This window comes from Orcinus orca, chromosome 2 (assembly GCF_937001465.1).
Source record: "Orcinus orca chromosome 2, mOrcOrc1.1, whole genome shotgun sequence".
Classification (NCBI taxonomy): Eukaryota; Metazoa; Chordata; class Mammalia; order Artiodactyla; family Delphinidae; genus Orcinus; species Orcinus orca.
This window is the reverse complement of record NC_064560.1, coordinates 109,718,985-109,737,429: the sequence shown is the minus strand read 5'-3', so window position 1 is coordinate 109,737,429 and position 18,445 is coordinate 109,718,985. Positions and strand designations below refer to the sequence as shown.

At 41.1% G+C, this 18,445-nt stretch overlaps 2 protein-coding genes across 7 annotated transcripts in view; one reads left to right on the top strand and one right to left on the bottom strand.

Annotated features, from left to right (window-relative positions):
• SHC4 (SHC adaptor protein 4) overlaps positions 1 to 18,445 on the bottom strand; it is a 164,988-nt gene that overhangs the window by 41,357 nt on the left and 105,186 nt on the right. For all 6 annotated transcript variants that reach the window (XM_049706061.1, XM_049706059.1, XM_033408412.2 and 3 more), the window contains 2 exons: positions 9,010 to 9,063; positions 5,361 to 5,412 (listed from right to left, as the gene is read on the bottom strand). In XM_049706061.1, the coding sequence (XP_049562018.1) occupies positions 5,361 to 5,412; positions 9,010 to 9,063 (106 nt within the window). The remainder of the gene's footprint in view (positions 1 to 5,360; positions 5,413 to 9,009; positions 9,064 to 18,445) is intronic.
• EID1 (EP300 interacting inhibitor of differentiation 1) lies at positions 12,492 to 14,223 on the top strand. Its single transcript, XM_033408414.2, has 2 exons — positions 12,492 to 13,457; positions 13,994 to 14,223. Exon 1 carries the CDS (start codon positions 12,563 to 12,565, stop codon positions 13,136 to 13,138), a length of 576 nt encoding a protein of 191 aa, XP_033264305.1. The 5' UTR covers positions 12,492 to 12,562; the 3' UTR covers positions 13,139 to 13,457; positions 13,994 to 14,223.

The window sequence follows — 18,445 nt, the reverse complement described above, 5'->3', positions numbered from 1 at the left end:
CTGGATGAACCAAACTCACCAGCTAAGTTTATAACATTGTCTTTCTGATTTCACTGTTTTTTGTATTTATTCAAGGATTCAGAACATTCTTTTCTTTTTACTAATGTAATAAATATTCATTGTAGTAGTTTTAGAAAACAGAAAGACTCTAGGAAATAAAAATTACATAAGTCTCACTATCCAGGAATAACTACATACTATTAACATTTTGGCATGTGTCTTTCCAGTCTTTTTCTCTTTTACATCTTTATTGGAGTATAATTGCTTTACAGTGTTCTGTTAGTTTCTGCTGTATAATAAAGCGAATCGGCTCTACGTATACACATATCCCCATATCCCCTCCCTCTTGAGCCGCCCTCCCACCCTCCCTATCCCACCCCTCTAGGTGGTCACGAAGCACCGAGCTGATCTCCCCGTGCTATATGCGGCTGCTTCTCACTAGCGATCTGTTTTACATATGGTAGTGTACATATGTCCATGCCACTCTCTCACTTCATCCCAGCTTCCCCTTCCCCTTCCCCCACCTCTGTCCTCAAGTCTGTTTCTCTACGTCTGTGTCTTTATTTCTGTTCTGCCCCTAGGTTCAACAGAACCATTTTTTTTTTTTAGATTCCATATATATGTGTTAGCATATGGTATTTGTTTTTCTATTTGTGACTTACTTCACTCTGTATGACAGACTCTAGGTCCGTCCACCTCACTACAAATAACTCAATTTTGTTTCTTTTTATGGCTGAGTAATATTCCATTGTATATATGTGCCACATCTTGTCTTTCCTATCTTTTTTCCAAAAAACTACCTGGAATCATACCATACACATTGTTTCATAATCTGCTTTTTGTACTCAATAACATTAATTGCTGCATGGTAGTACAGTCTATGGATTCATTTAAATAACTTGCTATTTATGAATACTGAATTTTCTTTTTCCTATTGTATCAATAACATATGACAGTGATCTTTACTGCTTAATCTTTGTGCATGGCTTATTTCCTTAGAAGTGAAGTTGCTGGTTCAAAAGTGTTTACCTTTTTTAAAGTTTGATGCAAATTGTCAGTTTGCTCTCTGAAACATTGGGATCTGCAGTGTTCAAGAGAGTTACTACTACTCTAAATCACGTTTTACCTTTTATCAAAGACAAAGTATGATATCTAATTATAATTTGTGTTTCTTTGATTACTAGTAAGGTTAAAGTTGCTTTTTGCTTTTTTTTTTATGTTTCTTGGTGCCTTGTAATCTTCTTTGGTAAATGTGTGCTCCAGACCTGGAGTCGGTCCAGGTACTTACTGGCTGGGTGAGCTTAGTAAAACCATCTTTTCTCAATTCCAGAGTTTGCTTCTACAAAAAATGAGTAACATTAATACCTACCTCATAGGATTGTTGTGAGGTTGAAATGAGACCATGCAGACTAAATACTCTTGATAATGCCTGGCATGTGGTGAGCACGCAGTAAGTAACTTTCTTGTTCTTATTTCTCTATTGGATTGCTTTTCCTATTTGTAACAATCCCTGTTTCTTTAGTGCACACCACTTCAAATCGCTCAGGACAATAATAACAATGCCTATCATTTATAGCATACTTATAATGAGCCAGGCACTGAGAGATTTGCATTGCATATAATATCTCATTAAATCCTCAGGATCATCTGATTTCTTTTTTTTTTTTATCAATGCTTGTAGCTAAATAGCTCCCAAGTACTATTAGTTCACAATTTTGTCCAGACCGTCCCTTCTTCCCCCAGTGCAGTTTAAAGCATCATCACCCCTGCCCAGGACCAATGAGACGTCCTCCAAATTGGACTCTACAATTCCAGACTGCTTTCCTGCCCTCCAATATCACCTTCACAGATATAAAGGCCAGAAAAATTATCATTTTTTAATTTCAGTAGAATGGCAGAAGCCAGGATAATTTTTTATAAAGCTCAAAATCTTCAACAGCTCCCAGTGACCTCTTGGCTGGCATTCAAAGCCTCCACAATCTCCCTACCTTTTCAGCCATGGCTCCCCTACTTCTACTCTTTGCTTTCCCTGCAATCCCACCTTTACCCACCATCCAAACCCACAGCCCCAAGCTCTCACTGCACAGCTCTTCCACCTGCGCCTTTATTCACTTATTGCAAAAGCCTACCTGGGCACCTGCCAGGCTCCAGGCACTATTTCCTATGCTCCCCTACTTCTCCTGCACACCCTACAGCTTCTGTTTCTCTCCCCCGTGATGATGAGCCCATGGTGGCCAGGAATTATTTTTCTCCCACAACAATTACCTCAGCCCGTTGTAAATTAGTATGTAATTAATAATTATTTGTGGACTCAAGAGCTGTGTTGGTACTTTTGTACAGAAATTAAAGTCCAGAGGCTCAGGTGAGGGGGAAGGATTTAACACTAGAGGGATGTGCAAGCAGTGGGTATGTCGTGAACAGAGTGGCTTCTCGCAGAAGGCTTCCCAACCAAGATAAACAAGAGAAGGGGTGAGGGGACAAGAAAAGGAGTGATGAGGAGATACTAACTTTTTTGCCCATGAAAATCACCGTAGATTTCTAAGTCATCTAGCTACTCAACAGAACTGGTTCCCTAAAGAAGAAAGATGAGAAGAGACTGTAAAGGAAATGATGCTTTCCCCGTATTACCTCAGTTACTCCTCCCAATAACACGAGCAAGTAGATGTTATTTCTCCCACTTAAAGAAACTGAGGTTCAGGACGTGAAACAGCTTGGCTGAGGCCTATGGTGAGATGGGGGAAGAATTATGATTCCCACCCAGACTGTCTGACTCCAGCACCTTTCCTACTTCCTATACACGGGCTGGGGACTAAAAAAAGAAAACAATGAAACCTCTATTTGAACCATTTCTGAATCTATTCTCAACTCTCAAATCCCATCCATGAGCTCAGTCAATAGTTCTCCTAAATGCCTTTGCAGAATCCCCAGGCCGGGATCCCCGTGGATCCCCTTCTAGCAACTCAGCTCTGATGAACTACTCGGACACCAGAACAGGAGATTTCAAAGTGAACAAGTTATGGAATTTAAGAAAAAAAAAATGTCATGAAGAACCTAGGGGTAAGACAGGAATAAAGACACAGACCTACTAGAGAATGGACTTGAGGATACGGGGAGGGGGAAGGGGAAGCTGTGACAAAGCGAGAGAGAGGCATGGACATATATACACTACAAATGTAAGGTAGATAGCTAGTGGGAAGCAGCTGCATAGCACAAGGAGATCAGCTCGGTGCTTTGTGACCGCCTGGAAGGGTGGGATAGGGAGGGTGGGAGGGAGGGAGAGGATATGGGAACATATGTATATGTATAACTGATTCACTTTGTTATAAAGCAGAAACTAACACACCATTGTAAAGCAATTATACTCCAATAAAGATGTAAAAAAAAAAAAGTGAACAAGTTGCATCGTATTTGCTCTGCCTCTCGTATTTCACTTAAGCAAGCAGGGAGATTTGCAAGCATGTGGATCCTGCTCACCGTTAGCCTCAGCAAGGAGCAGAATCTTTGAACGCCTCCTGCTGTTTACTGAAGAGCAATGACATGCCTGAGATATTCAGTGACTGATGGAAAAGTTACTAAACGTCTGGATTTCCTGATCTATTTGCTCTTCCTTTCACCCTGCCCTTTTCAGGTTGAGAGAAAGGGCTTTGTTGTTCAGAGACCTTCCCAAAAATAGCATACTTTTATTCTTTAGGGAAGCTCAGGCCTGATTAAAAGAGGTTGCTCTTCTGGTATCCTTTGTTGTGTTCTGTTCCTACTCCCCGCCGCCGTTTCCCCTTCACTAGTTCCTGTCTCTTCTATCTACTCTTTGAGCAATATCCGTTCTTTATTATGTAGTTTAGAGTCTATTTTAATGCAGTATTGCACAGTATTTATCACCTGTTCCTTCTTTCCATCTCATCGAGCCATGTTCTCTTGGCCTGCATTTACTGAGAATCTACTCTGTGCCAGGTCCTATGCCAGCAGCTGGTCCTCATAATTTCATTTCTGACAATCAGGATAGCTTCCAGATTGACCTCCCTCCCTCCCTGAATCCATCTACTGCATCCTGCTGCCAAACCAACCTTCCTAAATCTCTGTTTTATAAACAGCCTTCTCCACCCTTTGGCCCATAGAAATAAGTTCCTACTTATTAGCTGTCTCCTATCTGCCCTCTAGATGCCCTTTTGACTTTTTTCTCCTCCAAACACAATCTGCATTCTAGTGTTTTATTCACCTGTCCCCAGTATGCCACGCACATTTCCGCCTCTGTGTCTTTAGAGCTCTTTGAATTTCCAAATTCCACTCCATGTGTACTTAATAAATGTTTGGGGGGCAAACTCCACCCCTGCGGTGACAGGGGATGCTGCTCTAGGCTCTAATTAAGGAGGAGAAGCAACCTGACACTCATCCCTATGAGGAGTCTGAATGTCCCAGAGTTAGGAATGAGAAGCAACGCTCTGCATGTCTGTCTGCAGAGGCTCAATGGCCTAACTTCATGCCCCTGATCCAAAGTGTGGCTGGAAGGTGAGTTTCTTAGGTAACCTTGCCAAATCCTGGGATAAGACAACTAATCAACTCACTCTTCCATTCGCTCAGTCATTCAACAAAAATAGTTACGGAACATCACCTATGTGCAAGGCATTGTGACGAGTGCTTGGGAAACAACAGTGAATAAGATAAACAGGTTCCTGCCCTCCAGGAGCTTTCAGTAGAAAGGAAAGACACTAAACACATAAACAAGGGAGTAAATAAAATAACAGAAGTGTGGGATGACTGTCAACAGAAGAGAAATAAAGTATTATGACACAGCAGAGTGGCACATACTACTGGAGATGGTGGTATATGAGTCAGAGAAGGTCTCTCTGAAGAAGAGACATTTAAACTGAGATCCAAAAGATGAGAAAATGCCAGACAGAGTGACATGCCAGGCTCCTGAACGGCAAGTGCACAGGCTCAATGCATATAAACACACACACACACACACACACACACACTCGCCAAGGCCACTGCAGGCCAATGACGTCACTGGTTTCTGTCTCAAGGGTAACTCATTTGTCTGCTGGGGATGTGGCAGCCAGCCCCGTCTATTATAACCAAAACAGCTTCTCTTTCGCTTATACAAATAGATGATAAGCCTTTTGGTGTATGGGATGTAAATGGCTCAAATGACTGGTGGGATTTAAATCCCACCTATATATTTTTTCTACTTTGCTCTGGTAGCAGGGCTATTTATTTCAAACTCAGAGTTACTTAATATTTCTAGACCCCAGTATAGCATTCTAGTGACTCTCATCACTTTGCATATTGAAAATAATTGCTTGTTACTTTTTAAAGTTGGTATATACCAGCTCTTAAGAAAATCTAGAAGTTGCTTTCCATACCTCGTTGATTAACTGGATCTTTAGCTACGTAGGCAACATAGTCTGTAGTATCCTATAAAAAAGGGAAAATGATTGCATTTAAAATGAATGCATTGTTACTGTTGAATGATAAGAGTACATTTAGGATATGATACTCAGGCAAGGACCGATACTAAGGTTTCTGTTTAAAGAGCAAAGGAAAGCCATCCTAGGAGGGAACATAAACAAATATACACTATATATTTAGCAACTGTGTGTGGAGTCCACATTCTCTGTCCCTTGGGGAGAGAATTTGAAGATTAAAAATTTAGAGGCAGACCATGCCACTAAGAACAAAAGAGAATGCAGTAGGAAATATGTCAGGACAAACATTCACAAAAAAATGGTTAGGAACTATAACTCTCCTGTGTTGAAAGTTGAAATACCAGGGGTTACGCAGTCACAAAGGTGTCACAGACTAGGATGTGGCACCATGATTTCCCTGCTGTCCAAACAGATACCACATACATCAGAAAATAAGTTGATTAAAGAGACATGGGTTTTATGGTTGTTAGCTTGCCTGTGTGCAGTGCAACTTAGGGAATAAGAGGGCAAAAATACAAGGCACTTATTTGATCAATATATAGAAAGGAGAGATCATTTTTGAGAAAGAGAACCCATGAAAAACCTAAGGAGTTCAAAAAGAGATGTGTTGCAAACTAGTGCTTACTAGTGGAGGAGGGGCAGGTGGGCAATACAGGGGTCAGATACAGGGGGAATACAGGTGGAATAGAGCCAATATTTTGTAGTAAGTGTAAATGGACTTTACCTTTAAAAATTGTATAAAAAACTTTAAAAGAAAGATAATAGCACCATTTAAACTTATGTTAAAAAAAGAGATGTTGCTGGCTTTGGAAGAACAAATAAACAAAAAGCTACTTGGTAATTCTGACTTTTATTGAAAACAGTATGCTGATGAATAAGATTTTAATAATTAAAGATGCTTTTTGTTATCTCAGTTCTCAGGAAAAAAAAATACACACAATGCCATTTGCAGATTGGAAGTATGACTCTCTAGAGGAAAGATGCAGTCAACTGGCAGGAAATAAAAGCCCATGTTTGTAATACCCTCAAGGACAATCACTTAATAACCCACAATGAATCATACAGGAAACGGATCTCAGGGCCAGCATAACTTGCCTTCAGTTATTTTAAAAAATAACACACACCTAAGTAAATCTCTCTTATGCAAAAAGACAAAAGATTTGAAATATCTTATAAATAAATAAGGTCATATCTATGAGCTTTACATTATATAATTTAGAAGCAAAGCCACAATTGCCAGGGGCTTGGTTGCTCATTTTAAAGTTGAAGAGGTGGCATGATGCTAGCAATGTTGTCTGCTATATTAGTTGATGGGAAAGAGGTCATGGGGCCTCTCCAGACCTCAGTTTCCTCATCTTCAAAAGAGTCTCCAACATTCTCACAGTCCTAAAATTCTATAACTGTAAATATCTAGGAGAATTTAAAGGATGTTAAAAGTAAAGCACAAATAGTGGGGGGGAAATCTAAGAAATATATTTAATTTTGACATACTCATAATGCATTCTTGAGATGAAAAAAGCATATACAGACACAGAAGCATTACCAAGAACTGCCTTCAGGGCTGAAAGAAGGAAGACAAGTAAACTGTTTATGAGACGAGAGTAAAAGTGAGGGTGAGCAGCGTGGAGAGGTGAGAGGAACACCCAGTATTTTTGAAACTTTGGAGGGACAATGGTAGAAAGAATGGGTACTACATTGGGCCACGGAGACTTCTGGTTGCCTACCCCTTGGACCGTTATCTGATGTGAAGCTGTAAATTATCTCAGTGAGTGTCCTAAGAAAATACAGACATGTGTTAGCAACAGTGGTTGACAGTTATCACTCCGTGCCAGGCACTGCACTAGCAGTTTACATGCACCATTCCACTTAATTCTCACAGCACTTGAGGCAAGGGAGATCATTCCCCATTTTACAGATGAGGACCCTGAAGCTTAGAGTCTAAATAAGTCAAGTCTTACTTGACTCCAGAGCCTGGCACTCCACCATTCTGCCTCCCTGACCTGAGGGTAGAACTTCACTCGGGGGACCTCTAATGCCAAGGCTTCTGGTCACTCCAGTTTTCTATTTAAAACCAGCAGGATTTCTCTCCAGCTGCAGAGAGCACAAGGGTGCCACTCAATTCAGTAGGTACAAACTCTCCCACAGTGGCTACAATTCTTTCCTGTTTGTCTTTGTAGGGGCAGTGTTTTGGTTGGTCAAAAGAAATAAAGAACTGAAGGCACAAAAAGACAGTCTAAAAAGAATTAGGATTCTGGAGAACTATGGTAGACACCATGCAGGGCATGCCTAGGGTAAAATAAAGATTTTCATACCAATTCTAAAATGACAGCAACCATTGAAACTTGAAAAGGAAAATTTAGGGCAAACAGCAACAATTATTTTTCACACTACTCTTATAGAACTCATTACTTTAAATTGCTTAAGGAAAGTATTCGAGTTCCTTCATGGATGGTTGAGTTATAATGGGTTAGGAAGAGAAGTAACAGACAATGTGGGCCTTTTCGGACTGGCAGTCAACCCTCTCTGCTACCAAACACGTCCTTGGAGTCGCTGTTGAAGTCAGATTACAAGGCCGGATGGAGGGCGGATATAGAGGACCTGGGGATATGGAGGGCCCACAGTAAGTCATATGAAGATTTTTGACTTGGTGGAAGATTGGGGCCTCTAATCCCTGCATTGTTCAAGGGTCAACTCTATATTTCAAGGTACAAGAAAAATGTCACAACGTCACAGAGGAGCAAAACCCTCCTCCTCCTCCCTCAGTTTAAACAGATTTGTTTCTTGGTCAGTCACAGGCTTCCTAGCTTCAATGACCCTCCCCTTTTGCTCTGGCCCACAGCGGATGCAGTTGGAGGTCAGGGAATGACCCTCCACTCTGCAAAGAAGGCTTGGAGGGACAGCACTGACTCAGTCCCGCACAATTCATGGGAAATGAGCATCACATGGCCTCTTGGTAGGGAGGAACTGCAAGTTTTCTCTCCCCAGCTCAGCGTTCCCTCCATGAGTTTCTGCAAACCTAGTTGCTCGTTTCGGATTAGATTTAGTTGCCCTGGTTGACGGCCAGAATGGCAAATAGGCTTCCCCTCGTATACCAAATCCAGCTGATGAGTAGGATCTGCCTGGAACTCTGCGTTGCAAAAAATTCTGAGGGAGGACCGGCAAAACACATATGACATGCTTGTTTTTTATGAACTGGATATTATCTACAAGAAGCTTCTCAGATAATAACACAATGGAGTATTATAAATTCATCTACTAATCCAAATACTTAAAAAAAAAAATCAGTGACAGGCAATACTCTGTCAAAACCAAATTTTTGATTACCAGCTACAGGTGGCTATTCACAAAGTGTAATGAGATATTTGGAAACGACAGGTAGTGGCTAATATGGTTTACATGGAAGTTCTTTTAACTCTTATAAAAAGAATTTTTTTTTTTTTTTTTTTTTTGGCGGTACGTGGGCCTCCCACAGCTGAGGCCCCTCCCGCCGCGGAGCACAGGCTCCGGACGCGCAGGCCCAGCGGCCAACGGCCCACGGGCCCAGCCGCTCCGCGGCACAAAAGAACTTTTATGAATTCATACTTACCGGATCCCCTCCAGAAGCAAATGAAATAGACTGCATATGATGATTTGCAATAATCTGGAAAACATAAACAAATTAAACATGTATAATGCTAGAAACTAATTATACCTAGTTATTACATACCATCTAACAGTAACGTACATACATTGGCTTGTTTTGCTTTTACCTGCTCGGCATGCCTTGGGAAACCACTCCACCCACTTTCTATAATAATCTCACTTACACCATGAGGTTCAGGTGGGTTTGAGACGCCCATCTCACTACCCCTCTCCTTGCATCTGGATACATGATCCAGGCCTAGCCAATCACAAAGCACCATCCCGCTGGATACAGCAAAGTCAATCAACATCTTTGGGGAGGAACTGAGATGAATAATAGAATGCATCTCTCCCTGCCATTTAAGACCTTAGTATAAGCCCAAAGCTTCTAGGAGCCATCTTTTGCTGCCATGTGGGAAAAGCCTGCTGGAAAATGAAGCTTTCCCTCTGGAGAAAAGTCAGAGCTGAGAGTTAAAAACAGTCAAAAGTCAGGGGATAATGTGTGTTTCATCAGTTCAACCAATACATTCCCCCCATCCCTTTATGTTTTTATGTATTTTTTCTATTTTATTTATTTAATTTTATATAAGTTAGTTTGAATTGAGTTTCAGTCATCTGCCAACCGAAAGTATTCTTACTAAGGCACTAATATTAAGACTTTCGATATGAAGTAAGACTATTCAAGTGAACTGCGTTAGTTAGCCAAGAAGATGGTCTCTTTTACTTGAGATTCTAGGCTTGCTTATTTGGAAACCACAGTGTAATGACCAACTTGCAGAGATGTATTTGTCATACTGTTTCGAGGGTTCATTAAAACAACGATGCACCAATTGGCTAATCCTGTCTTCAGATTTGCTTAACAGAATCTACTGAAGCCGCTTACATATGATGACCAAGAAATCCTACTCTTAGATGTATATCCAAAAGAACTGTGTAAATACGTACACCAAAAGATCTTCTCAATAAGGATAATCACTGCCCTGTTCACAATAGCCCCAAACTGGAAACAATCCCAATAATGATCATTGTGGTATTCAAACAAGGGGCTACTACATAGCAACAATATATTTCTTGGGCAAAAAGAAGCCTGTCACAAAGACTGTATACTGCACAGTTGAATTTATAGCAAGTTCAAAAGCAGGCAAAAGTATTTTATTCTGTTTGCGGTCAGCATAGTGGTGACTTTTGGTGCAAAGGAAGAGAAAGCAAGTGGTTTTCTAGAATCTTGCAAATGGTGTTCCTTGATCTGGGTAGTGGTTATACAAACATGTTCATTTTGTGATAATCAAGCTATACACTTATGATTTGTGCACTACTCTATATTTATGTTTTCTATATTTATGTTTCAGTTTAAAATGATTACTAAAAACAAAATCAATACACAGATTTCAATGTCATTCCCATGTATCAGCAATAGCCACTTTGACACTGCATGGGGGAGAGGGGGAAGGTACATTTTACAAGAGAACCTAAGTATAAAACTAATAAGAATCACATAAGACTTTTTGGAAAACTTCATTGAAGGGTACAAATAAGATCTGAACAAGTAGAAAGCCATATATCACCTTTATGTATGAGAAGACAATACCGTAAAGATGTCAATTCTCCCCCAACTTAATCTATAAATTCCATGCAATTCCAATAAAAATTCCACCAATGCCATTCAGGGAACTTTTCAAACTACTTCTAAAATTCACATTGGAAGAATAAATGTGCAAGAAGAGCTAAGGCAATTTTTTTAAAGGGCAAAGAGACAAGATTTTCCTTATTATTAAGACATATTATAAAACTATAGAAATTCATTAGACTACAAAGTCTAAAAACAGATTGACACTTTTGTGGTCTTTTAGTCTATGATAGATGCGGCACCAAATAGCAGACAAAAGGACAAGTGATTAAATTAGCGGAGGTACCTGAATTAGCTACATATATGAAAAAATATATAAATAAATCCTGTCCTCATGCTATTTATAAATAAATGTTTGATCCATAAAAGATCTATACAAACATTAGAAGACAGATAAAAGATTATGCTTATGATTTCTGAGGTAGGTAAATCCATCTTAATAGAAAGAAAAAGACAGGAAAGAAACCCTTAGATTTGATTGCATGAAAACCCATTTTTAAACTTTTGTATAAGACCCCCAAAACAAGAAACAAGAGGGAGAATATATTTGTAACATGTGAAACAAAGTATTCATATACAGAGTTTATAAGAAATTCCTATATCAATAAGAAAAAGAAATAAACCCAAAGTAAGATCATTTAATTTTCAGAGGTAATACTGATAGAAATGTTCAATAAACATATTGAAAGATAATCTCCAATAAATTAAGGCTATAAAAAATAAAACAAGACGGCATTAAATGGATAAAATTGTTAAAGTTCAACAAAATCATGTCTGGTAACGGTGTGGATATTCTCAGACACCGCTGGCTAGAGCTTAAATTTGTACAGCAACTTTGAGAGCAATTTGACATTCACTAAAAACCAAAGTATGCATACCCCAAAATTCCACCTTTGCACTTCTAGGTTTTTATACTAGAAAAATACTGGCACATGTGGATGTTCAATTACGCATAGTTTATAATATCAAAATATAGAAAGTTATTTGTGCAGTTAGGTCAACTACAGTATAGCTATACAAATAGAATAGTATGAAAAAATATGTCTATGTATACTAACAGGTAAATCTTCAAGACATTGATGAGGGTTTTTTGTTTGTTTGCTTATTTTGTCAGTTGAAGACAATTATGTAAGACACGTAAAAAAAATAAGATTTTTTTTCCACGAGGACATAAAGATTCATGTAAACGTAAAGAAAAAGGGTTTAAAGAATACACACCAAAATGGTAACAGTGTACCTTTATCTCCTGCGAAAGGCAATGGGACTATGTATTTCTTGTCTGTTTTTTTAAAGAACACCGATAATGTGCTTATTTGTGAATTTAACTTTTTTTAAAATGAGAAAAACAGGAGAGATGAATGGATAAATTCTAAATTTGTTGATCTGCGGTTGAGAACTTCGTGTGGTTTGGAACTGCAGATTTAGCGGTCATTACCGCACAGATAAAAGACAGATAAAACCGTGGAAGAGACGCGACTGCCTGGGGATGGGGGATAGAATAGGCGCAGAAAGAGGGAGAGAAAGGAGGGGGGTGATGACGGAGGAGGAGTACGGGGTCTTACAGAGCCATGTATTTTCAAGCTTATCGCATCATAAGCAGCAGAACGGTTAAGTAAGGCAGTGGCCAAGCAATGCTCTTGCACGTACAGCATCTAGGTCTGAAGTTCGAACGCACGGAAGGCCGACCAGCGAGCCCCGGGGAACATTCCCGGGGTGGAACTGCGAGCTGCCGGCCCCCAAACAGCGCTCCTAGGGGTAGGCGGTGTCTGGGGGTCGCGCACACGCACAAGGTCACGCAAGCGCACGGTGCTTGCGCAAGCGCACAACCGCACGGCCGCGTAGCTCCGATCTTGCCGAAAACGCCTTGCGGGGAGGTTGAGCCGCTTGCACAATGTCTGAAATGAACGAGCTGTCCGAGCTCTATGAGGAAAGCAATGACCTGCAGATGGATGTGATGCCTGGCGAGAGTGACCTTCCGCAGATGGAGGTAGGCGGCGGGAGCCGGGAGCCATCCCTGAACCCCTCCCGCGCCGGGGCCCAGCCACAGCTGGAGGAGGAAGGCCCGATGGAGGAGGAGGCCGCCCAGCCAATGGCGGAGCCGCTGGGGCAGCGAGGCCTCGCTAGCCGGCCCGGCCCTGGGGAGCAGCCAGGCCAGATCGCGGGCCCTGATTTCGAGAGCGAGGACGAGGGCGAGGAATTCGATGACTGGGAGGACGACTACGACTATCCGGAAGAGGAGCAGCTGAGTGGTGCAGGCTACAGAGTATCAGCGGCCCTTGAAGAAGCCAACAAGATGTTTTTGAGAACCTCCAGAGCAAGAGAAGCAGCTCTGGATGGCGGGTTTCAGATGCATTATGAGAAGACCCCGTTTGATCAGTTGGCTTTTATCGAAGAGCTTTTTTCACTCATGGTTGTCAATCGTCTGACCGAAGAGCTCGGCTGTGATGAGATTATTGATAGAGAGTAGTTAAACGCTGTGAAGAGAGGAGGAAACTACTTGAGGAGAGACCTGGCATTCCACTGTCTCTTGGGTTCATTCCAAATAGTTTCGTGCCAATGAAAAACTTGGTCTTCAAAAAAAAAAAATTTTTTTTTTTTTGTAGAATAAAGTAGCGACTGCACAGTTATGAAAAAGGAAATTGTTAAAGAAGAAGGATCTAAATACTGTCGAAACCTGTTTTCAAGAATGTCCTGAAACATTTATGGCTTTGACTTTGTTATTGATCCAGATTAATTTCCTTGCATTGAGGAAAATATATGTTCCTGTAAGGGATGGCTTTGCAAGAGTAAGTCATGACCAAGACAGACTGCCAGTACAAGAGCCCAGTGATACTAATTATATGCGAAAAAGTAACTAATTTATCCAGCTTAGGACCTGAGATGTTTTTTGAGTTATTTGGACTGAAAGCATATCGAGAAAACTGTCAGGTTCCATTTTGTGATCTATCCAAGCCGTGGTTATCAAAAGCTAAATTTTTAGTGTAAAATAAATCGAGTATTCTTCAGTATCCCGAAAGGATAATCAAACCCCAAAAGAAATATGTATCATGTGTGCTATATCTTAAAATGTGTTTCCAAGAGCATCTGAGATTTTGTTTGTACATGTATCTTGATCATTTTTAAAGCTACTGTAACCTTTAATTCAAGAAAATTCATTGTCTTGGACATTTTTAAAAGTCAAAAATTAAGATGTCCTTAATAAGTTTCAAATGTAGACATTAATGTGTATGTGAAAGTACAAAGAAAACACACTATTTCTAACATCCGTATATACTAGAGAAATATTGTGTTTTACTTGCTCTCTGTTTTTCATTTTTTACAGGCAAAAGACTCTGGTTGAACTTCATAATGTAAGAACTGTTAAGTGAAAATTGTCCAGTAAAAGGAAAGCCCTACACCTAAAAAAGACTTCATGAACAACCCTTAAAGGTTTTAAACCTGCCCAGAAATCCACCTCGGTATCTGAAGTTTCCCTCTGTCTCCTCCTCTAATTAAGCTTGTTAGTGGTTATGCACCAGCATTGGGGATAATAAAAATTTCTTGTTCTGTGTATTTTGTTTGGCTAATGGTATTGCATACATACTTTCTCTAATACTACTTTTTATTGTGTTATACTGGTTTTATTGTATGATTGCAATCACCTTATGATTTAAACTTAATGACTATAAGGGAACGTGCTCCAGCTTCAAATACCGGATTACAAATTAATTGGTGGAAATTAAACTTAGTAAATTCCTATAAGAGAATTTGCCAACCTGGGAAAAACTGCCAAATCAATAAGGATGTTACTGTGGTTCTTAAGATGTTGATGTTCTCTGTGAATAATAATTAGTCAGGAGGCTGTGCCCAGTAAAACAATATACCAACAGGTCTTAGGATCAGCAAAAATGTACCAGATGTTTTTGCTCCATTATGGCAGTAAAGGACACATCCAATACAGCAGGACAACTGAGCTTTATTTATGTTAACAGTCATCCTGTCTTTTAGCGAGGGGGGTTCTTTTCTGTAAAATATAGGACTGACAGGCTTCCCTGGTGGCGCAGTGGTTGAGAGTCCGCCTGCCGATGCAGGGGACACGGGTTCGTGCCCCGGTCCGGGAAGATCCCACATGCTGCGGAGCGGCTGGGCCTGTGAGCCATGGCCGCTGAGCCTGCACGTCTGGAGCCTGTGCTCCGCAATGGGAAAGGCCACAACAGGGAGAGGCCCGCGTACTGCAAAAAAAAAATAAATAAATAGGACTGACAAGTAAGGATGATTATAATTCAGACATGAGCTTGGTGGGGAGAGGAGTGATAGATGGGCAAACACTAGATAGAAGATTAAGTGTTGGCACTTAAAACATCTTAATCCTGCTTCCTCTCACACGGCTCACTTCTTTCATTGCATTTTCAAACAGCTTGTAGATGCAGTTGTGAGTCTGGATACATAACTGCTTGTGTGATGTGAATTAACAGGACTCTGGACAAAGAATTAAAAGGGTGCCAGTATACATGAACTGACTAGTTGCATTTACCTCCAGATAAAGATGACGGGAAATAGGTTCAGAAAAAAACAGATCTATAAACCAGGAAGTGTAATTCTCTTTCTCTTAGGGAGCAAGTAGGGAGCAAGAGGAGGGGGAAAGAAAACCACTCCCTGCTGGGTTTGAGGCTCATTTTGGGGAGAAAGACCTGGACTCTCTCACTCCTCTGACGGTTGGTTTGTTGGTCTTAAAAGTAGGCAGGGGGCTTCCCTGGTGGCGCAGTGGTTGAGAGTCCGCCTGCCGATGCAGGGGACACGGGTTCGTGCCCCGGTCCGGGAAGATCCCACATGCCGCGGAGCGGCTGGGCCCGTGAGCCGTGGCCGCTGAGCCTGCGCGTCCGGAGCCTGTGCTCCGCAATGGGAGAGGCCACAACAGTGAGAGGCCCGCGTACCGCAAAAAAAAACAAACTAGGCAATAACCTGAGAGACCACTGAAATTAATACTTGTTAATATTTACTAAAGGTAGGAAATAGTAACATTTTTAAATGTTACAGTTAAATCACAGACTGGAACCAGCCTACCTGATTCAAATCTGGGCTCCACTGCTTATAGCTCTGTAACTGAGTAGATTAATCTCTCTGCCTCAGGATCCTGAACTGAAAATAAGGATAATTGGATGAACCTTATACATGGTGAGGATTAACTGAAGATATACACACATCTATATAAACAGATAAACTAAAGAAAGGAGTTCTGGGGACGTTGTAATCCTGATTCTTTGATGACGGGAGAGGATGGGGATGTGGAATGGGGAGAGTTAACTTAAACTTATGAGTGTGTAGTGTAATTTGTGCAGAGCTTTCTAGGTCTATCCATAGTTACTTTAAATGTTTGCTTAGATCAGATGTCCCACATTGGCTCATCTCAAGAACGCCTCTATTTTGTTTGGCTCATGCTTATAATTTTAATTTCTTAATTAAAGACCAACATCTCATAATCCAGAGAGAGCAGCAAAACTCCCAGATTTCCATCTTCTTTTTTTTTTCCCCCCAAAGTGGAAGACCTGGCAGCCCTTGACCTATAGTCCCATCAGAAGCATCTGAGTGGCCTTTACACAGGGAAAGTATTCTGTTTGCAATGTTCCCCAGTGTTGTCTCCCCAACATGGAGACCAAGTAGCACTCGTCATTTATCACTGTGCTCGCACCACTGTGTGTTCATGAACCTGGACAGTTTGCATTACCTGCCTGGCCTCTGTAGGTGTTTGAATTGCCTCTCCTGTTGGAGACTAAAGGATGTCTCCATTTTCTGCCCGTTTTACCTTATCTCTTTAGTACCCGTCTCAATTTCAGTAGCTGTTAGAGTCGATGATAGGAGTGTAGAAACAAGTAGAGAAATAGTGGGAGTAGGAGCTACTCAGACTGACATTTTTGCTTAACGCCTTATTAAAGTATGTCAAGGAAGTCTGTTGCTTGATTTTTTTTTTTTTTTTGCGGTACGCGGGCCTCTCACTGTTGTGGCCTCTCCCATTGTGGAGCACAGGCTCCGGACGCGCAGGTTCAGCGGCCATGGCTCACGGGCCGGATCTTCCTGGACGGGGGCACGAACCCGTGTCCCCTGCATCGGCAGGCAGACTCTCAACCACTGCGCCCTGTTGCTTGAATTTTTAAAACAAGGACTATATAAAAACCCCTATAACTTGCTTTTGCAAAATATATTTTCCCATCCCCAAATACGGTAAGTTTTAAAAATTGCAAGCATTGCATGTTTGCGTGTTTAATATCTTATTTTCTGCCTCTGAGGTTCTGTGAGACATTTTCTGGGAGTGAATGGTTACATTCTTGATGTTCTCAGTGACAAGATAAATGTGAACCATCTGACCCATAAATGCTCTGTCATCTATGAATGTATCTATAAACTTGAAGCTGTTTATGTTTTCAGTCCAAAGTATATCTTTGAAGTTAAGGGTGGGGGGAGGATATTTGTATTTATCTTAGAACTTCAGAGGCTAGTTTTCTTTAAGGAAAATTTAATTGATAAAGCACTTGCTCATGCTATGTCCACACGGTCACTTCTCTGCTGCCTTTATCCCTTGGACATTTTAGCTGTCCTTTTGAAGGAACGTATAAAGCTTCTTGAGTTTAAGCATCTAGAGTGGCACATCTTTTTTACACCCCAAACCCCATCCCCGTGGCCATTCTCCCCAGGTCTGCAGAATAGTTCAAAGTTATTTTTAAAAATCAGCCCCTGGGTCTAATATCAATGAGATCCTAACTTTGGTCCCCACTCCAGCGGTGGGCTGAGCACAGCCCATTCGATGCCACCAGTGCAGAAAAGATGTGAGCCACTCCCCAAAGCAGCTCTTTGCTGTAACTATTGGTCGTGGAAGCCACCCATGCCCACTGTCCCTCCTTTTATTCACCTGAAAGACTATGGACGTGTGGCAATACCAGCTCTAACTGCAGTGGCCTGGAAAAGGGTAGCAGAGGGGAAAGAGATTTTGAGAATAACGTGCCCTCCACCATACACACCACAACCCTCTTCTTCCTAAATTCCCAATTCACTTCAGTCACCCATGGAAAGAGCCATTTTTAAAAATGCTCATTCAATTCTACACAGCTGTCATCGTGATGGCTCTGGCTTTGCCTCCTCTTCCTCCCCTACAAAACTCAGATAATTCAAGGGTTCCTATACTCAATGAAATCCTATAACTAAAAGAGTTGAGCATCCCTGGTACCATCCACATGGGTGAAAACTAAAAAGAAATTTTACATCCACAAATGTCTTGAGGGCAAAGCATCCAAAGGACAATTAATGTTTCACCTTCCACCCAGATTGGCTGCATCTTCCAAGTACAGCCCCATATGTGCTGCTGTCAGATATCAATGCTATCACCTCTCTTGGATAACCAATCTTGATTCAACCAGACAGGAATCTATTTAAAATTGTTTCATATTAAACATTTTCCTCTATGGTGCTTTATACTACTGTGTAAGCAATGTATTTTATTCTGCTTTTGAATTTAGAAAATAAAGCAAACCTCAAAACCACAAGTGAAACAGAGTCACAGATGTAGAAAACAAACATGGTTACCAGGGGTGGGGGGAAGCCGAGTTGGGGAGGGATAAACTGGGAGATTGGGATTGACATATACACACTACTATATATAAAATAGATAACTAATAAGGACCTACTATACAAAACAGGAGGGCTTCCCTGGTGGCACAGTGGTTAAGAATCCACCTGCCAATGCAGGGGACACGGGTTCGAGCCCTGGTCAGGGAAGATCCCACATGCCGTGGAGCAACTAAGC